This window comes from Nylanderia fulva, unplaced genomic scaffold (assembly GCF_048542155.1).
Source record: "Nylanderia fulva isolate GAGA-0341 unplaced genomic scaffold, ASM4854215v1 Scaffold48, whole genome shotgun sequence".
Lineage (NCBI taxonomy): Eukaryota > Metazoa > Arthropoda > Insecta > Hymenoptera > Formicidae > Nylanderia > Nylanderia fulva.
The window spans coordinates 287,161-308,518 of NW_028190565.1; the positions used below are offsets into that span (position 1 = coordinate 287,161).

Here is a 21,358-nt window from a genome sequence, read left to right on the forward strand (position 1 = left end):
TCATTCTTGTTATAGCACGTGAAAATAAAAGTTCTTGCACCGAAATCACTGAGTTTCTCTGTGCCTTGTCCGTCTTCCTTTTTTTGCAATTGCAGGATATGTTTTTCTCCACTTAAAATAATTAATAAAAATTAATAATTATATTTCTTATAGAAAAATAACGTTTTATGTCATTTATGTATTTTCTGTGTTTGTATGGGCTCGTAATTATTCTTGCTTAAAAATTACAATCATAATTGCTTTAAAAATAGCTTGATGAAAACTATAAGTTTAAATATTTCTCTCGTATATTAAAAGAAGAAATTTGCAATTTAAAATATTTGTCCGTTCACTGCACTCGTATTACGTCGAATGTGTTCTTGCAAACATGAAAATTATGTAAAGCGGTAAAGCGACGCTACCACTTTATTGTACCTTTTTCTTTTTTCTTTTTTTTGCTGTATTTCGCTTTAAGGAAAATTTTTTCAACCACACAACACGCTGTAATTACACGCTACTATATCTTCGCAATAGACGAACGTACATGAAACGTAACAAAGTTTTAAAGTACGAAAAAACTTTTAGTACAAGACCGATGATATATAGCGATACAATATACATCTCGGCCTGTCAAAAAAAACAGAGAAGAAGAAAACAGATAATAGTTTGTAACTATTAATACGTCTATAAAGTTTTACAAAACAGGCAACTGTAAAAGACTATAGTAGCATTTTAAATATTTAATGTAGCCTTCGACGATGCAGTTAGGTTGCTGTATTCGCCTTACAAGCATGTGATAATCGTTTAACATCATAGAGAGGGAATTATTCTCTTCACGCATTTATATTGGCCTTTGACATGGATAAGTCGGAATCTTCAGGTTACAAAGGTATGAATAAGCTTATATCATACATTTTTCATTTATATGTATTAAATTAAATTTTCAATATGCTTTTAAATTAGTACTATAAATATTGTATTATTTTATATAATATGTATTGTACATCCATTACATTTTTATCGCTTTGAAAAAATTTTACATTTAGGCATTTGTAATTATAACAAGTTTTTTTAAATAAGTCTTGCTTAAAGATTTCGTATGGGCAATTGAATTAAACCGCCTGAGCTTAGAATTGGTCGGATTATGGCCTAAATTTGATGGAATTGCTAAAAAAAATCTCGGTTCTAACTATCGTGCGGCTTTCATTTGTATTATGCTAACATTTGTCTGGGGTATTCCTCTTGTACATGCACTTATACGAGTTTGGGGTAACATGACGCTAATGATAGACAATTTGCGAGTTACATTACCTGCGCTGATGATTTTATTAAAATATATTATTATGCAACGAAAACAATCAGGTATGATTTATATTAGAACATATATGTACGTATATAATAAGATTTGATGTAGCTATACATATAGATCTCGTCTTTGTCGAACTCTATTACTGCACTTAATTTATTATTATAGTCATATTGCAGAAAATATTGTTATCATTGTTTATTATTATATATTTCAAAAATATTAAAGATCAAAAATTATATACTTATAATTAACTGTATATATAATATGTGTCTCTTTTATGTGACTTTCTTCGATGTACATAAATTAACAAACAGTCAATAATTAAAAATAACTTATTTAATTATTTTTCATATTTTTGATATCGCTTCTTTTACATTTTCAAGTTCTCTTATCAATTATAAACATGATTAGAGAAGATTGGATGTCGTTGAATCTGATAGATGCAGAGAGGAATGTAATGATAAAGCGTTCGCGAACTGCTCGACTGTTTGTAATATATTTAAATGTTCTGTTGATACTGACAATAATTGTAGTAACTATGTTACCTTGGTTCGGTTTATCGTTCAGGCATGTGACAAATCTCACGGATCGAAACAGACCATTATTGCTGCAAACATATTATTTATACGATACAGATAAGAGTCCACAGTTCGAGTTAACATATCTTACTCAAGTCATATCGCTGTTTTTAGCTATGATAATTTACATGTCGATAGACACTTTTTTCGTATTCGTGATTTTTCATGTCTGCGGTCAATTAGAAAATTTCAGACGTCGATTAATCAATTTGATCCCGGGAAAGGAATTCGACAAAGTTCTGAATAATAACGTAATGACTCACTTAAAACTTATCAGGTGTGGATTTTAATTATGATACGATAGAATTTCAAAAGTTTAACAAAACTTTTGAAGAAATTGATTTTTAATTAAATATTTTTATTTTCTTATATTTAACTTTCTTTTTATGTGATCTAAATGCATAATATTCGATGATTAAAAAATATTATTATATATATAAATGAGATTTCTTCTTATCTTTTTTTTAAGTTTTGTATTTAAATTAAATTGCAGACCATTCTTTGTAAAAATAGTGCATTCTACTTACATTTAAAATATTTAAATTATATCAAAATATTGCGATTCTAAAATTTAATTTGTCAAATTTGAAAATTTTATTGTGATTTTCAATGCACTTACAATGCGCGAGAAAATTATCTATAACTATATATATGTTATTATCAGATAATTATCATATATGTATTGTATAATATTAATCGTGTGTTTTTGTACAATTTATATTAAGTACAGTTTTTATTGATGTTAATATACAATAACTATATTTAATGTATTCTATTTTTGAAGGTACGTTAATAATATCAAAAGTTTATTCACTTTAATGATGCTAGGATCGATAATGTATTTTGCCATTGTATTTTGTCTAGCTGGATTCGTATTGCTTGTTGTAAGTTCTGGCAACATATATTAAAATAAAACTGTGTTAAATGTGTTTTATTAATTTCTAAGATACGTATATGTAGTTTGTGCATGATGTAGTGTGCATTTATGTATTATTATTATTTTTATTATTATTGATCCATTTTTAATAATTAGTAAAATTTTATTCAGGAAATTAATACTAATGAGAAGATAAATGCTGAGAATTTCTTACAAATATGCTACATGATGTTTGCTATCATTATTTTTTTATTACAAATGTTTTTCTATTGTTATGCTGGAGAATTAATAATAGAACAAGTAAGTAACAACTTTACACGTTTTATACTTAAATATAATATACATTATTTGCGGTCTATTGAAGTTTTATACACATTATGCAATAAGTTTTTATTAAGCATATTTTTATACTAATAAAAAATTATTTTGTCATAATTATATTTTTCATTGTTTTTAGTCACATTTTTACTACCATATTGAAAATTCATTGTGTTTAATATTTTTTCATATATTAAATATAATATACATATATTTTATATGTATATTCTTTTAAACATTAATTAAAATTAATTTCGTTAACTATAAATAAAACATTTTTTGTTTATTTTTTGAGATACTCAAATTAAAATTGCTTGTTGTAAAACGTTTCGCTCGCGTATCATACAGATAAATAAATCAATAAATTAATTAAATAAATCAATTGTTTGATTTCGTTTTCTTTTCATGTAAAACTTATAAAAACTATAGACAACATGAGCGCATGCTTTTTTTGTATCATTTCTATTGTTTAAGTATTTTACAACTGTCAAATTTTTAATTTTTGGAATGATAGTTGCTTAATGCTATGACCATAATTTTAATTTGCCAAATTTCTATTATGTACATAATTTTAATTTACCGAATTAGTATTATATTGTTTGAAAATTATTTTGTATATATGTATCTTTTTATATATTTTTTTCTCATTTTGTTAAGTTTAATTACGAACGTGATCGAATATAATTACGTACGTGAAGCGTAGTTATATTATTCTTTGATAGTAAAACCTTAAAAATTGCAATGCATGTATAAAATTATTATTGCAACGCATGCATAAAAATATATATTTAATAATTACGTGGTTCATAAAAACTCAATATATAAATTTTTTAAAGTAAAAAATTTAATTTTCTACAAAAATCTATCGATCAAAATATCTGCACTTCCATTAGATTCGTGCCTCTGTATGCGTCCGCTACGTAACATGGCTCGCGCGAAACTGATCACGTGATCATATTAGTACATTCCACACACCCACTACGGTGCGCGGCTCGCGCGAGACTGATTCTTGTACGGGGTATCACGAGCGCGGAACAGATGGTCACATGACTAGTGGCCACGTGACCTCGGTTTCGCGCTTGCGATACCTCGAACGAGAATCAGTTTCGCGCGAGCCGCGCAGTGTGATGGATGTGTAGGGTATGAAGTCTCACTCGAGTCCAATAAAAGCATAGATAATTGATTACAAAGGATTCTTGTAGAAAATTTTATTTCTTTGTTTGTATTTTCTGTTAAAGATTTAAATATTGAATTTTTATGCGTTGCATATAATTAATTAATGTATTTTTATGCGCTTTGCGCGCGTTATTAATATTATTTTTATTATTTATTTTGCAACTGTCAAACTATTTATCATCATGATAGCAATTATTTGATGCTATTAATATAACACACAATGTTAATCGAGTCAACTAATCAGTATTGCGGAAAAGCAGCAACAATATTTGCGATAATTGATTAGAAAGGGATATTATTGTTTTGTATATTTACATATAATTAAATCTTTTTTAATTTTTTAATATTTATAAAAATGGTCGACATTTTCAAATAATATGGATCTATTATTTTTTCTTTATATAGTATTTTTTTGTTAAGTGTGAAACAATATATCGTACTGTATACGATCTTGAGTGGTATAAATGGAAATCAAAACAAGCGAGAAATCTTATTATAATAATGATACGAGTTCAGGAACCTTTTCGTATCACAGCAGGAAATATTGTTCCACTAACAATGACTACTTTTTGCAGCGTAAGATTATTCGTATATTTTCTAGTAACTATTCTACCTCTATCTCTTTCCCTTTTTCTTTCTCCTGTTTTCTTATTTCTTCACCTTTTCGCTCATTCTCTCCCTCTTTGATATCCATAAAATAAAATAATTATTTTTATCATTTAAATAGAGAAAATTTAATAATATTTTGACTATTTCTGACAGATATTAAAATGAAAAAACCTTTGTGCTAACTTTGCAAGTTTTTGTTTTATAACTGTTTTGATATTTCAATATCGAAATTATGAGTAGAAATAGAACATAAATAACTGTGTCATTATTTTATTTGTTAAAAAATTTTATCTTATAGTTTTTTTAAAGTTTTTATATATATATATGTTTATTTTCAGCTACTAAAAACATCGGCTGGTTACATATCGTTTTTATTGGCAATGCAGAATTAAAGGAGAATTAAACTGATATTTTAACATTACATTTTAGTAGAACATTAGTTCAAGTAAATAAAAATCTGAGGAATAAAAATATATTTTCCTTGAATTAACATTATTAATAAAAAGCAATAAATACATAGAAAAAAGAAAGAAATTAGATTACATACCTCGACGTTCTCTATTTTACGTAAATTATGTTATTCTTCTTTATTAATATTATAATCATTATTATCATAAAAATAATCAGATCAAGATATAGATTTGGATATCGCGTTCTTGTCGTGCAGAGAAGAAGCGACACTCTTAACTTGAAATTTTATTTCTTCGCAAAATTCTTTTTAGAGAGTTTGACTTATTACTTATTAATCACACATCTGATTATGATAACGAAATAAAAAATGTACATATTTTATTATCGCAATGTATTTTTATTGATAGAATAAATTATGTTATGTGTACGATAGTTTTCTTTTCGATATGCATATTAACACACAAGTAACTACTAATGTAATGTCTATATTTTTTTATCGATTGCGCGTTTTTTATGATTGTAAGTTCTGTTATCTATCATAAACATGATAGCCGAGGATTGGTTGACGCTAAAGTTAAGCGCAGAGAGGGATGTAATAATAAAGCGCGCTTGGACCGCTCGACTTATAAAAATTTATAGTTACGTTACAACAGCATTGGCATTTATTTTTTACATCATTGTCCCTTATTTCGACGCACCACTCAGACAGATAACCAATCTCACGGATCGGAATAAGCCATTACCTATGCAAACTTATTACGTTGACGACACTGATAAAAGTCTGCAATTTGAGTTGACGTTTTTTGCTCAAGCCATAACAGTCTTGGAAGCATTATTAATTTACGTTGGGGTAAATGCACTTTTGGGCTTGGTGATTCTTCATATGTGTGGTCAGTTAGAAAACTTTAAACATAACATAGTCAATTTGACGTCAGGCAAAGATTTCAATAAAGCTCTGAGTAGCTGCGTTGTGACTCATTTACGTCTGATAAGGTAGGTTTTGACTGTAAAAATATAAATAAAATAATTAAATTGATAATAAAATTTTCACAGAATTAATTCTGAGAAAGATTAAATCTTGAAGAAGAATTTTTAAATAATTAAATAATAACTTATTAGATACGTCATAGACATTATTCTCTCTCACTTTAAACTTATTTACTTGTATACTGATACTTTTAAGGTATTGTGTCATAGTTTTTTTATACATTCTTTTTTTTTATTTAATTTAGAATTAAAATTTGGAATCATTTTTTGACTAAAATTATAAAAATTTTGAGACTTCTCATTTATTTGAATTTTTATTTTTATTTTACTTTTAAATTATTGTTTTTAATAAACAAAATTTAAAGACTGTTTATACATATTATTATTAAAAAATATCGAAATATAAACTTGATAAATAATACAGTATTAGATAAAAATTATTTTTAGATGTAATTATAATTACTATGTTGAACATGAGATTGTCAATAATTAATATGTTTTTATATATAAATACTTTCATGCAGATATGCCAATAATGTCGAAAATACATTTACATTTATATTGTTTGTATTGGTACTCAAGTTTGGTATGGTATTTTGTCTATGCGGATTTATATTTCTTACTGTAAGTTCTAATATAACATATATAGTTTGTTGACGTACATGTGACGTAATTATCTACTTCATATTTATCTATTTTTATTAATTGACAAGATTGAATTATTTAGGTAATTACTGACGAAAATATAAACAATGCAAATTTTTCACAAATAAGTTACACAGTAGTTGTGCTCATCTGTTTACTTACGCAAACGTTTTTCTACTGCTTTGGAGGAGAATTAATAACAGAACATGTAAGTTGCATATTCATATATATATATATATATATATATATATATATATATAAATTATATATGTGTTTAATATTTGTCCATATATATGTATAATATATAATATGTGTGTGTATGTGTGTGTGTGTGTATGTATGTGTGCATTTTTATTAAGTGCGATGCAGTATACTATACTATTTGCAATTTGGATTGGTATACATGGAAATCGCGCGAAGCGAAAAACCTTATTCCGTTAATGTTATTAACTAAGGAACCCTTTCGCATTACTGCAGGAAAAGTTCTTCCGCTAACGATGACCACTTTTTGCAGCGTAAGATTATTAACAATCAGCTTTTACATAGTTAAGCTATTTGCTATTTAAGATTTATATATATTATTTTTAGCTATTAAAAACATCGGCTGGCTACGTATCTATCCTACTAGCAATGCGGAATTGAAATTCATATAGTAATGTAGTATTATTTATTTGATAAAAAATATGAAAATTAAATTAATATTATTGCAGAAAATATTATATTGTTTATATATGTTCGATGGACATCTATTAATTTATTGTAAAATACATTATCATGTGATAGGAAATAATGTCCAGGTATGCTTCGATAAAAAGAGGTTGCTCTTCTCAATTCGAATAAAATGGAACTTGTTAAACTTTTTTCTTAATTGTAATTTTTATTGTTTCTCGCACATATATGTCTGAGTGTACAACCAATCATAATGAAATACGTACTTACAATTAGACATTTCGTTCTTTCTGTGATACATGTCTCGCTAATGTCGTTGTAAAAGTGATTTTCCATTACCTGATGCATGTGCGCTTTTGTCATTCTTGTTATATCACGTGAAAATAAAAATTCTTGCACCGAAATCACTGAGTTTCTCTGTGCCTTGTCCGTCTTCCTTTTTTTGCAATTGCAGGATATGTTTTTCTCCACTTAAAATTATTAATAAAAATTAATAATTATATTCCTTATAGAAAAATAACGTTTTATTTCATTTATGTATTTTCTGTGTTTTTATGGGCTCGTAATTATTCTTGTTTAAAAATTACAATCATAATTGTTTTAAAAATAGCTTGATGAAAACTATAAGTTTAAATATTTCTCTCGTATATTAAAAGAAGAAATTTGCAATTTCAAAAATTTGTCCGTCTACTGCACTCCTATTACGTCGAATGTGTTCTTGCAAACATGAAAAATATGTAAAGCGGTAAAGCGACGCTACTACTTTATTGTACCTTTTTCTTTTTTTTTTTTGCTGTATTTCGCTTTATGGAAAATTTTTTCAACCACACAACACGCTGTAATTACACGTTACTATATCTTCGCAATAGACGAACGTACATGGAACGTAACAAAGTTTTAAAGTACGAAAAAACTTTTAGTACAAGACCGATGATATATAGCGATACAATATACATCTCGGCCTGTCAAAAAAAACAGAGAAGAAGAAAACAGATAATAGTTTGTAACTATTAATACGTCTATAAAGTTTTACAAAACAGGCAAACTGTAAAAGACTATAGTAGCATTTTAAATATTTAATGTAGCCTTCGACGATGCAGTTAGGTTGCTGTATTCGCCTTACAAGCATGTGATAATCGTTTAACATCATAGAGAGGGAATTATTCTCTTCACGCATTTATATTGGCCTTTGACATGGATAAGTCGGAATCTTCAGGTTACAAAGGTATGAATAAGCTTATATCATACATTTTTCATTTATATGTATTAAATTAAATTTTCAATATGCTTTTAAATTAGTACTATAAATATTGTATTATTTTATATAATATGTATTGTACATACATTGCATTTTCAACGCTTTGAAAAAATTTTACATTTAGGCATTTGTAATTATAACAAGTTTTTTTAAATAAGTCTTGCTTAAAGATTTCGTATGGGCAATTGAATTAAACCGCCTGAGCTTAGAATTGGTCGGATTATGGCCTAAATTTGATGAAATTGCTAAAAAAAATCTCGGTTCTAACTATCGTGCGGCTTTCATTTGTATTATGCTAACATTTGTCTGGGGTATTCCTCTTGTACATGCACTTATACGAGTTTGGGGTAACATGACGCTAATGATAGACAATTTGCGAATTACATTACCTGCGCTGATGATTTTATTAAAATATATTATTATGCAACGAAAGCAATCAGGTATGATTTATATAGAACATATGTACGTATATAATAGAATTTGATGTAGCTATACATATAGATTTCTTCTTTGTCGAATTCTATTACTGCACTTAATTTATTATTATAGTCATACTGCAGAAAATATTGTTATTATTGTTTATTATTATATATTTCAAAAATATTAAAGATCAAAAATTATATACTTATAATTAACTGTATATATAATATGTGTCTCTTTTATGTGACTTTCTTCGATGTACAATACATAAATTAACAAACAGTCAATTATTAAAAATAACTTATTTAATTATTTTCATATTTTTGATATCGTTTCTTTTACATTTTCAAGTTATCTTATCAATTATAAACATGATTAGAGAAGATTGGATGTCATTGAATCTGATAGATGCAGAAAGAAATGTAATGATAAAGCGTTCGCGAACTGCTCGACTGTTTGTAATATATTTGAATGTTCTGTTCATACTGACACTAATTGTAGTATCTATGTTACCTTGGTTCGGTTTATCGTTCAGGCATGTGACAAATCTCACGGATCAAAACAGACCATTATTGCTGCAAACATATTATTTATACGATACAGATAAGAGTCCACAGTTCGAGTTAACATATCTTAGTCAATTCATATCGCTGCTTTTAGCTATGATAATTTACATGTCGATAGATACTTTTTTCGTATTCGTGATTTTTCATGTCTGCGGTCAATTAGAAAATTTCAGACGTCGATTAATCAATTTGATCCCGGGAAAAGATTTCGACAAAGTTCTGAATAATAACGTAATAACTCACTTAAAACTTATCAGGTATGGATTTTAATTATGATACGATAGAATTTCAAAAGTTTAACAAAACTTTTGAAGAAATCGATTTTTAGTTAAATATTCTTATTTTCTTATATTTAACTTTCTTTTCATGTGTGATCTAATTGCATAATATTCGATGATTAAAAAATATTATTATATATATAAATGAGATTTCTTCTTATCTTTTTTTTAAGTTTTGTATTTAAATTAAATTGCAGACCATTCTTTGTAAAAATAGTGCATTCTACTTACATTTAAAATATTTAAATTATATCAAATTATTGCGATTCTAAAATTTAATTTGTCAAATTTGAAAATTTTATTGTGATTTTCAATGCACTTACAATGCGCGAGAAAATTATCTATAACTATATATGTTATTATCAGATAATTATCATATATGTATTGTATAATATTAATCGTGTGTTTTTGTACAATTTATATTAAGTACAGTTTTTATTGATGTTCATATACATTAACTATATTTAATGTATTCTATCTTTGAAGGTACGTTAATAATATCAAAAATATATTCACTTTAATGATACTAGGATCGATAATGTATTTTGCCATTGTATTTTGTCTAGCTGGATTTGTATTGCTTGTTGTAAGTTTTGGTAACATATATTAAAATAAAACTGTGTTAAATGTGTTTTATTAATTTCTAAGATACGTATATAAGTAGTTTGTGCATGATGTAGTGTGCATTTATGTATTATTATTATTTTTATTATTATTATTGATCCATTTTTAATAATTAGTAAAATTTTATTCAGGAAATTAATACTAATGAGAAGATAAATGCTGAGAATTTCTTACAAATATGCTACATGATGGTTGAAATCATTACTCTTTTATTACAAATGTTTTTCTATTGTTATGCTGGAGAATTAATAATAGAACAAGTAAGTAACAACTTTACACGTTTTATACTTAAATATAATATACATTATTTGCGGTCTATTGAAGTTTTATACACATTATGCAATAAGTTTTTATTAAGCATATTTTTATACTAATGAAAAATTATTTTGTCATAGTTGTATTTTTCATTGTTTTTAGTCACATTTTTACTACCATATTGAAAATTCATTGTGTTTAATATTTTTTCATATATTAAATATAATATACATATATTTTATATGTATATTCTTTTAAACATTAATTAAAATTAATTTCGTTAACTATAAATAAAATATTTTTTGTTTATTTATTGAGATACTCAAATTAGAATTTCTTGATGTAAAACGTTTCGCTCGCATATCATACAGATAAATAAATCAATAAATCAATTAAATAAATCAATTGTTTAATTTCGTTTTCTTTTTATGTAAAACTTATAAGAACTATAGACAACATGAGCGCGTGCTTCTTTTGTATCATTTCTATTGTTTAAGTATTTTACAACTGTCAAATTGTTAATTTTCGGAATGATAGTTGCTTAATGCTATGACCATAATTTTAATTTGCCAAATTTCTATTATGTACATAATTTTAATTTATCGAATTGCTATTATATTGTTAAAGAACTATTTTGTATATATGTATCTTTTTATATATTTTTTTCTTATTTTGTTAAGTTTAATTACGAACGTGATCGAATATAATTACGTACGTGAAGCGAGCAATGCATGTATAAAATTATTATTGCAATGCAAGCATAAAAATATATACTTATTAATCACGTGGTTCATAAAAACTCAACATATAAATGTTTAACAGTAAAAAATATAATTTTCTACAAAAATCTATCGATCAAAATATTTGCACTTCCATTAGATTCGTGCGTCTGTATGCGTCCGCTACGTAACATGGCTCGCGCGAAACTGATCACGTGATCATATTAGTACATTCCACACATCCACTACGATGCGCGGCTCGCGCGAGACTGATTCTCGTACGGAGTATCACAAGCGCGGAACAGATGGTCACATGACTAGTGGCCACGTGACCTCGGTTTCGCGCTCGCGATACCTCGAACGAGAATCAGTTTTGCGCGAGCCGCGCAGTGTGATGGATGTGTAGGGTGGATGGAGTCTTACTCGAGTCTAATAAAAGCATAGATATTTGATTACAAAAGATTCTTGTGGAAAATTTTATTTCTTCGTTCGTATTTTCTGTTAAAGATTTAAATATTGAATTTCTATGCGTTGCATAATTAATTAATGTATTTTTATGCGCTTTGCGCGCATTATTAATATTATTTTTATTATTTATTTTGCAACTGTCAAACTATTTATTTTCATGATAGCAATTATTTGATGCTATTAATATAACACACAATGTGAATCGAGTCAACTAATCAGTATTGCGGAAAAGCAGCAACAATATTTGCGATAATTGATTAGAAAGGGATACTATTGTTTTGTATATTTACATATAATTAAATATTATTTAATTTTTTAATATTTATAAAAATGGTCGATATTTTCAAATAATATGGGTATGTTATTTTTACTTTATATAGTATTTTTTTGTTATATATATATAAGTGTGAAACAATATATCGTACTGTATACGATCTTGAGTGGTATAAATGGAAATCAAAACAAGCGAGAAATCTTATTATAATAATGATACGAGTTCAGGAACCTTTTCGTATCACTGCAGGAAATATTGTTCCACTAACAATGACTACTTTTTGCAGCGTAAGATTATTCGCATATTTTCTAGTAACTATTCTACCTTTATCTCTTTCCCTTTTTCTTTCTTCTGTTCTCTTATTTCTTCACCTTTTCGCTCATTCTCTCCCTCTTTGATATCCATAAAATAAAATAATTATTTTTATCATTTAAATAGAGAAAATTTAATAATATTTTGACTATTTCTGACAGATATTAAAATGAAAAAACTTTGTGCTAACATTGCAAGTTTTTGTTTTATAACTGTTTTGATATTTCAATATCGAAATTATGAGTAGAAATAGAACATAAATAACTGTGTCATTATTTTATTTGTTAAAAAATTTTATCTTATAGTTTTTTAAAGTTTTTATATATAGATATGTTTATTTTCAGCTACTAAAAACATCGGCTGGTTACATATCATTTTTATTGACAATGCAGAATTAAAGGAGAATTAAACTGATATTTTGACATTACATTTTAGCACAACATTAATTTAAGTAAATAAAAATCTGAGGAATAAAAATATATTTTCCTTGAGTTAACATTATTAATAAAAAGCAATAAATACATAGAAAAAAGAAAGAAATTAGATTACATACCTCGACGTTCTCTATTTTACATAAATTATGTTATTCTTTTTTATTAATATTATAATCATTATTATCATTAAATGATCCGATCAAGATATAGATTTGGATATCGCGTTCTTGTCGTGCAGAGAAGAAGCGACACTCTTAACTTGAAATTTTCTGCGTTCACAATTGCATTTAACGTTACATTAGTAAATGTGTTCTTGTGTTCACCTAATATACAAAACATACGTAAAAGCATAAATGCGACATTCTATACCTTCTTTATTGTAACTTGTTTTTTTTTTTGCTGCAGTTTTTGCTATGCAGAAATTTTTTTCCACTACATAACATGCAATTACGTGCTACTATATTTTCAAATTAAACGCGCGTTCGTGGAACGTTATAAAGTATGAAAAAATTCTGCTACGTTCGACGAAACAGTTTGTAGCGAAACAGTTTATTTCCCGCCTTCTCAAAAACAGATGTAACTATTCTCATGTCTTTAAAGTTTTGTTACAAAGCAGGCAACGTGTTAGCAACTGAAAGCATCTTGAATATTTAACGCATCCTTCGATGGGCAGCCAGGTTATTGTACTTGTTTTACGAGCATGCGTCGTAGTTATTTCAGAATGGGAAGAATATGATCAACAACTATTCAACATATACTCGTTAACCTTCGATATGGACATATCAAAATCTTCAGGTTACAAAGGTACTAATTGTAAACCTATATGTGTCATACATTTCTCATTTATATGTAAATACATTAAATTTTCAATGTGCTTCAAAGTTAGTGTTATATTGTACAATATAATACCTCTATACATACATATATTATATGTATTTTTATTATTTTTTTGTGATTTACAATTTACATAAAAATGTATACTATTCAAGTTTTTTAAATAAAATTCTTGCTTAAAGATTTTGTGCAGACAGTTAAAATATACCGACTGAGCTTAGAATTGATCGGCTTATGGCCAAAAATTGATGGAGTTGCTAACAGAATATTCAGTTCTGACATTCGGATGGGTTTTACTTTCATTGTATTATTATTTATATATATTCCTCTTTTATGTGAGTTTACGTATATTTGGAGCGATATGGAGCTTGTAATAGACAATTTACGAATCTCAATACCTTTTCTGATAGTTTTCTTAAAACTTATTATCTTGCGGTGGAAGCAATCAGGTATGTATGCGAATATATTTTATGTAGAATTAGAACTATAGATTTTATTTCTTTGAATTCTAATATCGCATTTAATAATTTATTACTATAATCATTCATTGAAAATAATATTATTATCAAGATTAATTATATAGTATCACTAAAATATTAAAAATCACATATATTTATAATTTATTCTCGCAACATAAATATATGTTGAATTAAATTAAAATTTTAATGTGTTTATTTTTCTGTGTGATTATCTTCGCGATTTATAAATTAATAAGTAACAATAAATTAAATATAAATTGTATAATTATTTTATATATTATTGCTATCGTTATATTGTCCAAGTGATTTCATCGGTCATAAACATGATTAAAGAAGATTGGATGACAGTGAGTCTAGACGCAGAGAGGAATGTAATGATGAAATATATGCACATCTCTAATCTGATTGTAATAAGTGCACAAATTCTGGCGATAAGCATATTCACCGGGCTCGTCGTTTTTCCTTGTTTCGGCCTCTCATTCAGACATCAAAAAAATGTCACCAGACACGAAAAAATACTACCGCTTCAGACTGATTATTTCTACGACACGGATAAGAGTCCGCAGTACGAGATAACATACTTTATTCATGTCATAGGGACGTTTCAGATTATGATAACTTACACGTCGGTACTTACTTTACTTGGATTCATGATCTATCATATCTGTGGTCAATTAGAGAACTTCAGACACAGATTAGTCAATTTGGTCGGGGGCGAGGGGTTTAATAAAGCTTTGAGTAACAACGTAGTGACTCATTTACGACTTATCAGGTGTGGGTTTTAATTGTGACAGAATAAAATTTCACAAATTTAACGAAAATTTTGACAAAGTTGACATACTATTAGGATTTTAATTTAGAATTTAAATATTTTAATTTTCATAGATTTACTTTCATAGATACACAACTTTCTTCTTATTATGCGATCCAATCATACAATATATGGTATTTGATGATTACACAGATGCAATGTATATCACTATTATATAAATAAAAAATTTTTTTCTTTTTTTTTTATATAAAATGATATTAAAAATGCCTTATTTGCAAAAATTCAGATTTCATATCATTGCTCACATTTAAAATTATTAAATTAAATTATATCGAATTATATTACCATTTTTTGAACAAAATTTGTCAAAATTGATTATTATTTTAATTTTCAATACACTCATAACTCGTAAAAATTATCCACACATTAATATAATATTCGTACCGTATTTTTCGTTCTATAATACAATTTTTTGAACAAAATTTGTCAAAATTGATTATTATTTTAATTTTCAATACACTCGTAACTCGTAAAAATTATCCACACATTAATATAATATTCGTACCGTATTTTATAAAGTTGTATATTTTATTTATAGACACTGTATAATTTTAATCTGTATTTTTGTATTATATTCTAAATGTATAATTTTTTTAGTTTTAATATAATAGCTTTTCAAATATGTTCTATGTTTGAGGTATTTCAATAACATCGAAGATATTTTCACTTTGATGATGTTCTTCTCGATTATATATTTTGCCGTTGCATTTTGCTTAGCCGGATTTATGTTGCTTATTGTAAGTTTTGGTAATATAAATTACATATTAACAGTATTAAATGTATTTTGAACTTTTATTAAGATTAAAATTTACAGTTTGTGCAGTTTGCATTGTGTGTGCATTTATATGTGTATAATTATTATTATTATTATTATCTACTTTATTTTATCTTATCTTTTTTTCTTGATTTTTATTAATTAGTAAGATATTATTCAGGTGATTAAGGGTGGTAAGATAAATGTTGAAAATGTCTCAGAACTATACTACATGATAATTGTTGTCATAGCTTTTTTTGTGGAAATGTTATTCTATTGCTATGTTGGAGAGCTACTAACAGAACAAGTAAGTTACAACTTTATATGTATATGTATATACATAAATATGTAGATATATTTATTTATAATTTCAAAGCTTATACGCATTTTTTTGTAATAAATATAGTAAGCATATTTATATATTAATAAAAAAATTAGTTTACGTCACTGTTTTGTTATTTTATATATAATTTTATTTAATTTTTCTTAGTATTTATAAAAGTGGTCGATATTTTCAAATAATATGGGTATATTATTTTTTTGTTAAGTGTGAAACAATATATCGTACTGTATACGATCTTGAGTGGTACAAATGGGATTCTAGACAAGCCAGAAATCTCATTATATTATTGGTACGAATTCAAGAACCTTTTCGTATTACTGCAGGAAAGATTGTTCCACTAACCATGACTACTTTTTGCAGCGTAAGTTTATTAATAATTTCTAATTTAACTACAATCTCTCTTCCCTCTCTTTTATATATCTATATGTAATAAAATATAATTATTAATCATATTTATCATTAAAATGGAGTAATAAATAAATGCACTGGACATATTTCCTCTCACTGCCGCTGACAAATATTAAAAAATATTCCTTAAAACAAATAATAAAAAGGATTTAATATTTAAATATAAAAAATTAAGGCAGAAAATGAATTGATGAAAAGCAGACGTAGCAAATAGAAAACATTTCTAAAAATCTTCTTTAATTAATATATGAATGAATTTTGTTGAATCATTTTCAAAAGATCAACTGATAAAATAATAATGAAAAAACTAGGTGCGCCTTGATTCTTATTCCGAAAATTATAACTGTTTTATATTTTGTCAACATAATGACGTACGTTTTTTATTCCTGGTTCTTTTTCGCGCTTATTTTCATCACTGGAAGACTTACTGGAAACATCAGAACATATGAGAATCAATTACAATAAATTTTCTAATTATTTTGTCAATGGTCTGCTAAAGACAATCCAAATAAAATAATGAAAGTTACAGCAAGTAGATTAAAACAAACATACAAATTAATTTAAGAAAAGTTTAAGAAAAAATTGCTTATTTTCTACATGTCTGATTTTTATAAGCCATATGTCTGAATTTTTTTTTGTATACTAACATTATATGTAAACCATTCTTGTACACAGACATATGTATATGTATATAAACTTTATTAGACAAAAAATTATTATTAATAATAAAATTTTACTATCTTATAATTATAATAAAATTATTTTAAAATTATGTTTTAAAAATTTTACTTTATAGTTTTGTGAAAAAATCTGAGTAAAGATATTTTTATTTTCAGCTAGTAAAAACATCGGCTGGTTATATATCCTTTTTATTGACAATGCAGCATTAGAGAAATTAAACTGATATTACATAATAGTATTACATTAATTCAAATAAATGAGAATACGAGAGACAAAATTTATTTTCCTCTAGTTAAAATTATTAATAAAAAAAATAATTACCTACATTATAGAATAAAATTATACTATTTACTTCAATGTTCTCTCTTTTACGTAGAATATTATTCATGTTTGAATATTATAATTATTATTGTAATAAGAATAGTCCCTTTTAGTCTATATTTGAATACCATTTTTTGTACAGAATAAAATAATACTCTTAATTTAAAATTTCCTAATCCACAAATGCACTTAATGCACTTAAACTGCAACGTACAATATATGTGCTCTTGAACCAAACATACGTAAAGGCAACACATTTTATATCTTCTTTATTGTGGCCTTTTATTTCTTTTTTGCTACAACTTTTTGCTGCACAGAAAACATTTTCCACTGCGTAACGTGCAATTACATGCTACTGTATCTTCAAATTAAACGCATGTTCATGAAACGTTACAAAGTAAAAAAAACTTTTAATGCAAGTTCGACGATAGAAGTATAGAGACAAAATATACCGCTTCATAATAACAGATGTTCGTAACTATTCTTATGGTTATAGAGTTTTGTTACAAAACAGGAAACTTGTTAGCAACTGAAAGTAGCATCTTAAATATTTAATGCACCTTTCGATGGGGAAGGTACGTTATAGCACTTGTTTTGCGAGCATGCGTGACAGTCATCTTTTTAATAGATGGAAAGAATACGACGATCAACATTATTTCAACATATAGGTACATACGTGTTGACCTTCGACATGAACACATCGGAATCTTCAAATTTCAGAGGTATGAAATTTATCTCATACATTTTTATTCATAGCATATACGTTATACACATTTCCTATTTATAAATTTGCAATATTTCAATTTTTACAAAATATTTTATAATTAAAATTGTGATACAAATATATATATATATATATATATATATATATATATATATTATGTTAATGTATGTACATATAGAATCGTACATTGCATTATCATTACTATTTTCAAAAGTATCACAATCTACATTTTGTAATTATTATTCAAATTAAAAAAATTTGATTTAAAGATTTCCTATGGGCAACTCTACTAAATCGTCTGAGCTTAGAATTTGTCGGCTTATGGCCTAAAACTGATGGAATCACTAAAGGAAAACTAGATTCTGACATTCGTGTGGGTTTCTCTTTTATTATGTTAACATTTGCCCTTGTTATTCCTATGGTACATGCGCTGATACGTGTTTCGGGAAATATGGCGCTAATGATAGACAATTTACGATTTACAATAGTTATCCTGACAATTTTATTAGAACTTATTATATTTCGATGGAAACAAACAGGTATGTTTAGAAATTTTTTTGTTTTAAAGTACTTATTTTATTTCTTTGTAAAGCTTTTGATAGCGTTCAACTCATATTATTACATCTACTATAACTACGTATCAAATTATAATAATAATTAAAGAAATGTATACGATTTCATTCACATTATATCACAATATATTGTTAGAATAAATTTTGATAGGTATATATTTTTTTTTGTTAATTTAACAAGTAATTGTTAATGTGTAATTCGACATCTTTTTGCAATTTATCGATATGGCGTTTTTTATATTTCCAAGTCCTGTCATCTATCATAAACATGATAGCGGAGGATTGGTTATCGCTAAAGCAAAGAGCTGAGAGAGATGTAATGAGGAAGCGTGCTTCGAATACTCGATTATTCATGTTATCTTTATTTATTACATTTATATTAGCATACGTTTTAGTTATCGTTACTACCTATTTTGACATACCACTCAGACCATTAACAAATCTCACAGATCAGAACAAGCTATTACCGTTCCAGACCTATTATTTGTACGACACTGATAAGAGTCCGCAATTTGAATTGACATTTTTCATCCAGGCCATAGCACTTTTTCAAGCGTTAATGATTCATTATGGGGTACACACATTTTTGGTATTTATGATTTTTCATATCTGCGGTCAACTGGAAAACTTCAAGAATCAAATTTTTAATTTACTCTCATCCAAAGAATTCAATACGGCTTTGAGTAGCATCGTAATGACTCATTTACGTCTAATCATGTGAGTTTCGATTGTAACAATGTTTGTAAGTAAGCATAATCTCTCTAAGGAAATTTTAATAGTGGAAAATAATTTTTGTTTAATTTTTAAATGTTAAATCTGTCTTAAACATTGTCTCTTTTATGTTTTATTTTTGTTATTACTCCTATACTTTTAACGTACATGTGATTATTTATCATATATATCGCTTTTATTTAGTCTTTTTTAAATTATTGATAGTGGTTCTTTTTTTACAAAAATTACACTTATGAAACTTCTTATTAGTCAACCTTTTTATTATGACTTTTATTGAACAATAAAATTCGAGAATTATTTACCTCTGTATTATTATTAAAAAATGTCAAAATACAATTTTGGGACGCAATGCATTACAAAAATAAATAAAAAATATGATATATACATGGGCGGTCTCGCGTAAGGCATTGGGGGATGAGGGCAAAAGGAACACTTTACCACTCTCCCCATGGAAAATAGAATATTTAAAAATTGTTAAAAACGCTGAAAAAAAACAAAAATCTTTTTTCGATTTAGATTTACCTTGTCGTGAGAATACTTTAATACTAATAATATTTGTAAAAATATCAAAGCATAAATTTTTTTATTTTTTTTTCAATTAATGTGGAAGTGAAATGCCCTGTCCCTATGAAAAATTCTGTGGCCGCTCTTGTATAAATATATATATATATATATATAACTATTACTATTACACAATTTGAGAATTTTTAATACAAAATCTTACCATATATTATGTTTATATAGATATGTCAATAATACTGAAAATATATTTACCTTAATAATGTTTTTAATGGTACTCCAGTTTTATATCACATTTTGTTTATGCGGATATTTATTGCTTACTGTAAGTTTTATAAGAACATATTTTATAGACGTACATATGATTGTTTACATATATATAATTCATTATATCTCTATTTGACTCTTTTAATTAATTGTATATAAAAAATTTAGTTAATTCGTGATGGAAATGTAATAAATATGGCCAATATTTCTCAAATAAGTTTCATAGGACTTATTGTTGTCTTGGTACTTGTACAAATCTTTCTCTGTTGCTTGGGCGGAGATTTAATAACAGTACACGTAAGTCACATATTCATATGTACAACATAATTAGCATTGCATAGTATTGTGTACGTAATTTTGTTTCATAATAAATCTGTCATGTACATATTAATATATGTTAAATCATGTTGCACTTAATAAAGTGTATACATATATATATATATATATATATATATATATATATATATATGTGTGTGTGTGTGTGTGTGTGTATGTGCGTACGTAATAATAAGTACGACGAGGTATACCGTACTATTTGCAATCTTAAATGGTACACATGGGAGCGACGCCAGGCAAGAAACCTTATTCTACCAATGTTAGTAACTGAGAAACCTTTTTGCATTACTGCAGGAAAAATGTTTCCACTAACAATGTCCACTTTTTGCAGTGTAAGTTTATTAATAACTTGCGTCTATTTTAGCTATGCTTTTTTGGGTCCAATAAAAT

The 21,358-nt window shown here is 26.4% G+C and overlaps 5 protein-coding genes across 7 annotated transcripts; all 5 read left to right on the forward strand.

The window, feature by feature from the left end:
- Window positions 1-741: 741 nt before the first annotated feature.
- Window positions 742-5,245, forward strand: LOC114938711 (odorant receptor 10-like). Of its 2 annotated transcripts, none has more exons than XM_029312763.2 (7): window positions 742-868; window positions 1,072-1,341; window positions 1,672-2,143; window positions 2,651-2,750; window positions 2,915-3,043; window positions 4,658-4,813; window positions 5,185-5,245. In XM_029312763.2, exons 1-7 carry the CDS (start codon window positions 838-840, stop codon window positions 5,236-5,238), a joined length of 1,212 nt encoding a protein of 403 aa, XP_029168596.1. In that variant the 5' UTR covers window positions 742-837; the 3' UTR covers window positions 5,239-5,245. The 2 variants fall into 2 exon arrangements, with proteins under 2 accessions (XP_029168596.1, XP_085342974.1); XM_085486848.1 differs by having other exon boundaries at window positions 2,651-2,747.
- Window positions 5,246-5,801: 556 nt separating this feature from the next.
- On the forward strand, window positions 5,802-7,531 carry LOC114938715 (uncharacterized). The gene is made up of 4 exons (XM_085486785.1): window positions 5,802-6,250; window positions 6,769-6,868; window positions 6,972-7,097; window positions 7,478-7,531. Exons 1-4 carry the CDS (start codon window positions 5,802-5,804, stop codon window positions 7,529-7,531), a joined length of 729 nt encoding a protein of 242 aa, XP_085342911.1.
- Window positions 7,532-8,752: 1,221 nt separating this feature from the next.
- Window positions 8,753-13,159, forward strand: LOC114938713 (odorant receptor 10-like). Of its 2 annotated transcripts, none has more exons than XM_029312764.2 (7): window positions 8,753-8,783; window positions 8,987-9,256; window positions 9,588-10,059; window positions 10,567-10,666; window positions 10,836-10,964; window positions 12,552-12,707; window positions 13,077-13,159. In XM_029312764.2, the coding sequence occupies exons 1-7, from the start codon at window positions 8,753-8,755 to the stop codon at window positions 13,128-13,130; spliced, it is 1,212 nt and encodes a 403-aa protein (XP_029168597.2). In that variant the 3' UTR covers window positions 13,131-13,159. The 2 variants fall into 2 exon arrangements, with proteins under 2 accessions (XP_029168597.2, XP_085342976.1); XM_085486850.1 differs by having other exon boundaries at window positions 10,567-10,663.
- Window positions 13,160-13,939: 780 nt separating this feature from the next.
- Window positions 13,940-17,758, forward strand: LOC146721409 (odorant receptor 10-like). Its single transcript, XM_085486849.1, has 7 exons — window positions 13,940-13,970; window positions 14,183-14,449; window positions 14,783-15,251; window positions 15,949-16,048; window positions 16,247-16,372; window positions 16,614-16,769; window positions 17,653-17,758. The coding sequence occupies exons 1-7, from the start codon at window positions 13,940-13,942 to the stop codon at window positions 17,704-17,706; spliced, it is 1,203 nt and encodes a 400-aa protein (XP_085342975.1). The 3' UTR covers window positions 17,707-17,758.
- Window positions 17,759-18,484: 726 nt separating this feature from the next.
- On the forward strand, window positions 18,485-19,835 carry LOC114938757 (uncharacterized). The gene is made up of 3 exons (XM_029312824.1): window positions 18,485-18,540; window positions 18,812-19,081; window positions 19,363-19,835. The coding sequence occupies exons 1-3, from the start codon at window positions 18,510-18,512 to the stop codon at window positions 19,833-19,835; spliced, it is 774 nt and encodes a 257-aa protein (XP_029168657.1). The 5' UTR covers window positions 18,485-18,509.
- Window positions 19,836-21,358: the final 1,523 nt, after the last annotated feature.